The 9378-nt window shown below is 40.8% G+C and overlaps 1 protein-coding gene across 1 annotated transcript in view; it reads right to left on the reverse strand.

Annotated features, from left to right (window-relative positions):
* LOC116179967 (dynein heavy chain 5, axonemal-like) overlaps nucleotides 1–9378 on the reverse strand; it is a 15516-nt gene extending 6138 nt beyond the window's left edge. Inside the window, exons 1-8 of the mRNA XM_031499790.1 lie at nucleotides 9278–9378; nucleotides 5196–5333; nucleotides 4773–5145; nucleotides 4436–4645; nucleotides 2628–2872; nucleotides 2151–2583; nucleotides 1735–2106; nucleotides 1505–1686 (exon numbers count right to left, since the gene is read on the reverse strand). Coding sequence (XP_031355650.1) covers nucleotides 1505–1686; nucleotides 1735–2106; nucleotides 2151–2583; nucleotides 2628–2872; nucleotides 4436–4645; nucleotides 4773–5145; nucleotides 5196–5333; nucleotides 9278–9313 — 1989 coding nt within the window. The 5' untranslated portion in view covers nucleotides 9314–9378. The remainder of the gene's footprint in view (nucleotides 1–1504; nucleotides 1687–1734; nucleotides 2107–2150; nucleotides 2584–2627; nucleotides 2873–4435; nucleotides 4646–4772; nucleotides 5146–5195; nucleotides 5334–9277) is intronic.

The raw sequence follows: 9378 nt of genomic DNA on the forward strand, positions 1-9378 counted from the left end.
AATTTCAAAAAAAAATTCAAAGGGCTGTAACTTTTGAACTAGTAGCCCAATCTTGGAACTGTTTGAAATTATGGATTCTACAGGCCACATTTTATAAGAAAATTTTTTTTCCGGGTCGAACTGAGACAATTTTTTCTAGGGGCTCAAAAAAAGGCGTGTAAACCTTCCTTTTTTTTTACCAAAAATCGACTACACCAAAATTTCTGGGGAAAACACTTTTTCTTATTAATTTGGGTGCGTAGAATCCAAATCAATTCGTACTTTTTCGACCAAACTTCTCAATCAAAAGTTATAGACTAGAAACCAATTTCAAAAAACAATTCAAAGGGCTGTAACTTTTGAACTAGTAGCCCAATCTTGGAACTGTTTGAAATTATGGATTCTACAGGCCACATTCTATAAGAAAAAATTTTTTCCGGGTCGATCTGAGACAATTTTTTTTTCGGGGCTCAAAAAAAGGCAGTGTATAACCTTCCTTTTTTACCAAAAATTGACTACACCAAAATTTCTCGGGAAAACACTTTTTCTTATTAATTTTGGTGCGTAGAATCCAAAACAATTCGTACTTTTTCGATCAGACTTCTCAATCAAAAGTTATAGACTAGAAACCAATTTCAAAAAAAATTCAAAGGGCTGTAACTTTTGAACTAGTAGCCCAATCTTGGAACTGTTTGAAATTATGGATTCTACAGGCCACATTCTATAAGAAAATTTTTTTTCCGGGTCGATCTGAGACATTTTTTTTTCGGGCCTCAAAAAAAGGCAGTGTATAACCTTCCTTTTTTACCAAAAATCGACTGCACCAAAATTTCTTGGGAAAACACTTTTTCTTATTAATTTTGGTGCGTAGAATCCAAAACAATTCGTACTTTTTCGATCAGACTTCTCAATCAAAAGTTATAGACTAGGAACCAATTTGAAAAAAAATTCAAAGGGCTGTAACTTTTGAACTAGTAGCCCAATCTTGGAACTGTTTGAAATTATGGATTCTACAGGCCACATTCTATAAGAAAATTTTTTTTCCGGGTCGATCTGAGACAATTTTTTTTTCGGGGCTCAAAAAAAGGCAGTGTATAACCTTCCTTTTTTACCAAAAATCGACTACACCAAAATTTCTCGGGAAAACACTTTTTCTTATTAATTTGGGTGCGTAGAATCCAAATCAATTCGTACTTTTTCGATCAAACTTCTCAATCAAAAGTTATAGACTAGAAACCAATTTTGAAAAAAAATTCAAAGGGCTGTAACTTTTGAACTAGTAGCCCAATCACTTCGGCACAAACTGACTCCCCCTCTCAGACCATTATTCTGCCTAGGTTTGTGCCGATCTCGTTTTTGACTCGTTCAGAATTGATACAGATCTCTCATTAAACTTCCAAAAAAGGAAAATAGTTTCAAAACCAGTGCCCAGCGAGCTGAGCGCGAGCCGGGCACAAACCTAGGCAAAATAAAGGTCTGATTGGGCGAGTCAATTTGTGCCGAATTTCCAAATTTTTGAACTTACATGCTGCGACATCCATATCTCAACCATATCTTTCTCGTAGCCCTTCAACATGGCCTCCGCATTTTTGTACCTCTTAGTGAGCTCGACGGCGGCTGGTAGCGTTTTCAAAATCGGATGGTCGGTCACGTTTTCCATAAGTTCCGACAGATGATACACCAAGGATCTCGCCCACTTAATTCGCCCTAAAATGCCCTTAAAAAGAGACGCGACGCAACTATTCGGCGACTTACCCGCAATCGGCGGAAACATCCGACACACCGGCGGATCGTCCTTCTCCTTCTTGTACATTGTAACGATACGGCTCACCTCCTTCTCGCAGTACTTCAGTATGCGCTCGTACTTGTTGTCCATGTTCGTTAGCGGAATCTTCTCCTTGACCTTCTCGAATTTGGAGAGGAACTTGATGCCCTGAGGCGTCTCCCATACGTTCTCGTAGTTGAGCTCGATGATGTTCGCGATCTCCTTCTTCAGGTCCTCGAGACGCGCCAGGAACGATTGAAAGTCGTTGTCGAACTCGGCGTTTCGCTGGTCCAAGTAGTCGTAGGGCTTGTTGACGATTATCCCTTCGGCCTCGTTGAAGCTCAAAACCGCCTCGTCTAGAGCTTAAGGGGGGGTTAGATGGGGAAGAAGGCGGGCGACCACTTACTTTCGCCCAGCAAAAGGCCTTCCATGCGCTTCTTGAAAAGCTCGCTGAAGTCGTCGATGATGTCGAACATTGCGATGATCTTTCCCAGGCGGTTGCAAAACGCGTTGAACTTGCCGAAGACGTAGTTTTCGGAGAAGTTAAAGGGCATCTGGTCGGGAATGAAGGGTTGGCTTTTGACGGTGTGGTACGTGCGCCTGTAGATCTGATTCAGCACGATACACTGGGTCAGTTTCTCTTTGACGAGGGCCCTGTCTTGCGACCAGATCGTCTCGTTACCTCTGCAGGTCACGTACTCCTTGCACGTCTCGATCATCTGGTTTGTGATCTTCACCATGAGGGCCGAGGTTCGCTCGGAGGTGTTGTAGAATTGGGAGACGCTGTGGATTAATCGTACGGTTTGCAGTAGGCCCAATATTGAGTCTTTCATTTTAACCTGGAAGAGGCGTTAGGGTGGACGGTTGAAGAGGGGGCACTTACGGGATCGTCCAGGTAAAGGGAGTGGCAGTTCTTTTCGAGGGCCTGTATGAACTTTGCGTTGTCCTTGGCCTCGTTGTAACAAAAGGTGATTTTCTGGTCGGTCTCGCGCCACTCCTTCATTACCTTGGAGCGCGCGAACTGGAGGCACATGATGGTAAATTGCACCTCCTGCACTTGGAGTTGGTTGACGATCTGCGAGAATGTGGCGCCACGTTTCTTCCAGTATTCCAGTTCGTCTTGAGGGCCTACAAGCCAAGTTGTAATGTGCTAATATATTCCATACCCCCCCCCCCCCCGACCCCTCTATGATACGTTTCCCCACAAAAGACCTGAAAACTCTTTTGAAACATTATTGCTTACTAACATTTAGGTGAAGAATGTAGAACAGGGGGGTCTGGGGGGTATGAAATACCCGCAGGAACAAGAAACAGTTAATCTTCATTTACCTGCGTACACTGGGGGGTATTCCATACCCTCCCAGACCCCCCGGTCATACGTTTACCCCAAAACGTTCAGCCCTAAAAATCCTTTTGAAAAATTATGGTGTAAGGTGCTAAGGGTACTAACATTTTGGTGAAGAATGTAGAGCAGGGGGTCTGGGGGGTATGGAATACCCCCAGGAACAAGAAAGAGTTAATCTTCATTTACCATCATACACTGGGGGGTACTCCATACCCCCCAGACCCCCCCCCCCCCCCGTCATACGTTTACCCCCAAAACGTTCAGGCCTAAAAATCCTTTTGAAAAATTATGGTGTAAGTGCTAAGGGTACTAACATTTTGGTGAAGAATGTAGAACAGGGGGGTCTGGGGGGTATGAAATACCCGCAGGAACAAGAAACAGTTAATCTTCATTTACCTGCGTACACTGGGGGGTATTCTATACCCCTAGACCCCCCGGTCATACGTTCACCCTCAAAACGTTCAGGCCTAAAAATCCCTTTGAAAAATAATGGTGTAAGTGCTAAGGGTACTAACATTTTGGTGAAGAATGTAGAACAGGGGGGGCCTGGGGGTATGAAATACCCCCCAGGAACAAGAAACAGTTAATCCTCATTTACTTGCGTACACTGGGGGGTATTCCATACCCCCCAGACCCACCCGATCATACGTTTACCCTCAAAACGTTCAGCGCTAAAAACTCTTTCGAAAAATTATGGTGTAAGTGCTAAGGGTACAAGCATTTTAGTACAGAATGTAGAACCGGGGGGTCTGGGGGGTATGGAATACCCCCCAGGAACAAGAAACAGTTAATCTTCATTTACTTGCGTACACTGTGGGGTATTCCATACCCCCCAGACCCCCTGGTCATACGTTTACCCCCAAAACGTTCAGCCCTAAAAACTATTTTGAAAAATGATGGTTGAAGGTGCTAAGAGTACTAACATTTTGGTGAAGAATGTAGAACCGGGGTGTCTGGGGGGTATGGAATACCCCCCCAGGAACAATACACAGTTAATCTTCATTCACTTGCGTACACTGGGGGGTATTCCATACCCCCCCGCGACCCCCCGGTCATACGTTTACCGGGGGGTCTGGGGGGTATTCCATAACCCCCAGACCCACCCGATCATACGTTTACCCTCAAAACGTTCAGCGCTAAAAACTCTTTCGAAAAATTATGGTGTAAGTGCTAAGGGTACAAGCATTTTAGTACAGAATGTAGAACCGGGGGGTCTGGGGGGGGGGGGTATGGAATACCATCTGCATATTTTTTGCTGAATTGCGGACTTCACTTTAAAGATGCAAATCCATTATTGCTTGAATGCTTTTGCTAACTTCACGCGAATCTATTATATCAGTACCCACCTGAGGAGTCATTCTCCCTACGAATCTGGTCGCTCTCCTTAAGGGTGTCCGAAAGGTACTTCATCCAATTCTTCACCCTGTTCTGCAAAAACTCCACTTCGTCAGGTTGTTTCGCCAGCTCCTTCAGTTGCTCCACGTTCAGGCCCGACACGAGCGTTCTGCCGTCGTCGAAGATATTCGGTTTGCCGCAGACCTCCTCGCAAACTGAAACTCAGGGTGAATCGCGGATTATGACTAAACCGGGTACCTTTTAGTGCGCTGCAGAACGATCTGAGTCCCGGTAGAAGTTGGTTTTTGACCATGGGGCAGTTGGAGGCGTCGTCCTCGCAGTCGTTGCTGGGAAAGGCGAGCGCCTCCATGAAAACGTGTCGAATAATGCGTTCGACCGCGGTTACCAGTCCGATTCTCTCCGCGTCGATTACGCCACAGTACAGGTCCTTGTGGAAGCCTTCCTCTGGGAGCTGTTTCGTTGTGTTAATTCGAAAGATGTAAATGCAAATTCCGGTAAGAGGATACTCCCAGCCGTCCGTGAGGAAGAGTTTCTTCTTCGTCACCGTGTTATGCGTGCGACTAACGCTCGTCTGCAGGGTGCGACTGGTACCGGGTTTGTTAACATCAACCGGCACCTCGACCTCCTCCTCCATGTCCTGGTAGAACCACATCAGTTTCGTTTTCGCGTGGGGAATGAACAGTTGGTTAATTTCGTCCAGCTGAAAGCGAGAGGGGCTCGAACAGTGTACAAGAGCGAAAGGGTACTCACCATGTTTCCCTCGAACACGTGGTCCATAATCTCGTGCCTGCTCAGTCCGGTGCCATCGATGAGCAGCTGAAAGGTGTACTCCAACCTGGGGTCCATCTCGCCCCTACGCGCCTTCCTCTCGCATTCCTCCCGCCGACGCTGCAACAGCCAAAGTTACACTCAGCGCGACCGAAAACTACAACCAAAATCGTCTCCTCGGACTCATCCTCCGTGCTGGAGTCCACGTCCGAATCGTTAACAATTCGCGGACCATAGACGAACATAGTTTGAGATCTGACTGAAAAGACGAGCACGCGATGGAATTACAATGTGATAATGCCTTCAAGTGCGATGTAACACAATTAGAGCACTTGCGTTCCTGGCACCACTTATTTATAACTGGGCGAATCGAACCTCCGCACAATTCGAGCCATTTCGTTGATTAGATGGTGTGAAAATGGGAATTTTTCCAATCTTCGATCGCGTGTCCTTTCGCCCTTAACGCTTTTTTTCTCGAGCAGTTCGCAAGAACGCGTGGGGTCATCCGCGAGTGTCAAAATTAGATTGAGCTAATTAAGGGTTGAACCGCCGCTTCGCACCGAGGCAGATAACCAATGAGCGTCGAGGATCTGGTGCCGATAGTGGAAAGAGGGATACCGGATCTTAAGCTAATTTTTGGATAGACCCGGGGTAGGTACCAATTTAACTTTCGCTTCTTTGTATGTGCATTATTGATTTTCTTCGGCACTTTGCATTACTTTTTCTCTAAGAGCGCATAATTTACGTCTGTTGTGCGCTTAAAACGGCGCAAGGTTTCGATTAATTCGTGTTTAAACCTTAGAGGGTACCATTTCTCTTAGCTGAGTGCAAAGTTGTACACCAATCGCGCAAAATTCGGGCTTACCGCTAAATAAAGCACAAATTTTGGACATTTGAATTGGTGCAGATAGCGCATAATTGGTTCTGAATCGCCGCATTATTTGATGCAGCAATGCGCGATAATGATCTCCAATAGATTCTGGACGCATAATTTCAATTCATCGCAAATTAGTTAATTGCGCCTTGAGACCTGTACAGAAATTGGTGTTAATTTAATTCAAATTCGTAATCTAAGACGCTAAGTACCTGACTTTAATTAAATTCCAAATTTGGGTCAGTTTGCACAATTAACTCCATCGTGTCAACTTGACAGAAACTGGAGTGAATTTAGTTTGACTCCAAATTCTAATTGGAGACTCTTAGTAAGATTTTCTTAATTCCAAACGTAATTAATTGTCAAATTTGGTTCAGTTTACGCATATTGTGTCTTAATTATGGATTAACAGGAAGCTCAGCTTAATTATTAATTAACTCTATCATGACCACTTGACAGAAATTGGAATTAATTTAATTTGACTCCAAATTCTAATTTGAGACTCTTTTAGTAAAATGTTCTTAATTCCAAACGTAATTAATTGTCAAATTTGGTTCAGTTTACGCATATTGTGTCTTAATTATGGATTAACAGGAAGCTCAGCTTAATTATTAATTAACTCTATCATGACCACTTGACAGAAATTGGAATTAATTTAATTTGACTCCAAATTCTAATTTGAGACTCTTTTAGTAAAATGTTCTTAATTCCAAACGTAATTAATGGTCAAATTTGGTTCAGTTTACGCATATTATTTTCTAATTACGGATTTACAGGAAGCTCAGCGTAATTATTGATTCACTATATCGTGACCACTTGACAGAAATTGGAATTAATTTAATTTGACTCCAAATTCTAATTTGAGACTCTTTTAGTAAAATTTTCTTAATTCCAAACGTAATTAATGGTCAAATTTGGTTCAGTATACGCATATTATTTTCTAATTACGGATTTACAGGAAGCTCAGCGTAATTATTGATTAACTCTATCGTGACCACTTGACAGAAATTGGAATTAATTTAATTTGACTCCAAATTCTAATTTGAAATCTTTTAGTAAGATTTTTTTAATTCCAAACGTAATTAATGGTCAAATTTGGTTCAGTTTACGCATATTATTTTCTAATTACGGATTTACAGGAAGCTCAGCGTAATTATTGATTCACTATATCGTGACCACTTGACAGAAATTGGAATTAATTTAATTTGACTCCAAATTCTAATTTGAGAATATTTTAGTAAAATTTTATTAATTTCAGACGTAATTAATTGTCAAATTTGGTTCAGTTTACGCATATTACTTTCTAATTACGGATTTACAAGAAGCTCAGCGTAATTATTGATTAACTCTATCGTGACCATTTGACAGAAATTGGAATTAATTTAATTTGACCCCAAATTCTAATTTGAGACTCTTTTAGTAAAATTTACTTAATTCCAATCGTAATTAATGGTCAAATTTGGTTCAGTTTACGCATATTGTATTCTAATTACGGATTTACAGGAACCTCAGCGTAATTATTGATTAACTCTATCGTGACCATTTGACAGAAATTGGAATTAATTTAATTTGACCCCAAATTCTAATTTGAGACTCTTTTAGTAAAATTTACTTAATTCCAAACGTAATTAATGGTCAAATTTGGTTCAGTTTACGCATATTGTATTCTAATTACGGATTTACAGGAACCTCAGCGTAATTATTGATTAACTCTATCGTGACCATTTGACAGAAATTGGAATTAATTTAATTTGACTCCAAATTCTAATTTGAGACTCTTTTAGTAAAATGTTCTTAATTCCAAACGTAATTAATGGTCAAATTTGGTTCAGTTTACGCATATTACTTTCTAATTACGGATTTACAGGAAGCTCAGCGTAATTATTGATTAACTCTATCGTGACCACTTGACAGAAATTGGAATTAATTTAATTTGACGCCAAATTCTAATTTGAGAATATTTTAGTAAAATTTTCTTTTTTTTTTTTTTGTATTGAGCTTCGCAGACGTAATTTATTGTCAAATTTGGTGCAGTTTACGGATATTGTATTTTAATTATGAATTCACAGGAAGCTCAGCTCAATTATTAATTAACTGTATCGTGACCACTTCACACAAATTGGAGTTAAATTAATTTGACTCCAAATTCTAATTTAAGACTCTTTTAGTAAGATTCTCTTAATTCCAGACGTAATTAATTGTCAAATTTAGTTCAATTTACGCATATTGTGTCCTAATTATGGATTAACAGGAAGCTCAGCGAAATTATTAATTAACTCTGTCGTGGCCACTTGACAGAAATTGGAGTTAATTTAATTTGACTCCAAATTCTACTTTTAGACTCTTGTAGTAAGATTTTCTTAATTGCAAACGTAATTAATTGTCAAATTTGGTTCAGTTTACGCATATTGACTATTGTGTCCTAATTATGATTTTACTGGAAGCTCAGAGCAACTGTTAATTAACTGTGTCGTGAGACAGAAATTTGTATTAATTTAATTTGACTCCAAATTCCAATTTTAGACACTTTTTGTAAGATTCTCTTAATTTGCAGGAAGCTCGTAGTGCAATTATTGCTTACTAATTAATTTAATTCGATTCCAAAATCTACTTTAAGGCACTTTTTGAAAATTCTCCTGACGCAATTAATATTCAAAATTGGCTCAGTTTGTGGAATTTGAGCTCTAATTTTTGATTCACGGGAATATTTCTGGAAAGAAAAAAAATTCTCCTATGTGCTGGTCTTGTCCGTCTGTCTGTCTGTCTGTTTGTGCATCTGTACCCCGTCTAACTCGAAAACGAAAAGAGACAGCGACGGCAGACCTTCGCCAATCGATTTCTACGAGTTCAAGGATCAGTGCTGCCAAATTTCATTAGAAATCATTGTCGTGCAATTGGCGCCAATTTCAAATATTCAAATTACTGATGCTTACCTTTCTAACTTAAACTGGTCAACACAAATAAACTCGATCGTAGTCGTTTGAAATTCGAATGCAAACTAAACACCCCTAGCCGAAGTACAGGGTAATTAAATACTCAAACTCTGGCAAACTTTCCAACAGGCCATCAATCAAAGAACTTTAGTTATTAAAATCATTACACATTTCGCGTCGCTTACCTATTTATAAAACGTGCTAATTTTCAGCCAATTTCCCCGTGTAGGTAACGTGCAAAAGGTAATTTAACTCACATTCACGGTCTCCAGGCTGAAGGATCTGCTGGGCATCGCCAATCTCCTCAGTCCGCCAAGCAACACCAGTCGCCCGGTCGCTGGACCTTTTTTGCTCGTCT

The sequence above is a fragment of the Photinus pyralis genome, unplaced genomic scaffold (assembly GCF_008802855.1).
Source record: "Photinus pyralis isolate 1611_PpyrPB1 unplaced genomic scaffold, Ppyr1.3 Ppyr1.4_LG9, whole genome shotgun sequence".
Lineage (NCBI taxonomy): Eukaryota > Metazoa > Arthropoda > Insecta > Coleoptera > Lampyridae > Photinus > Photinus pyralis.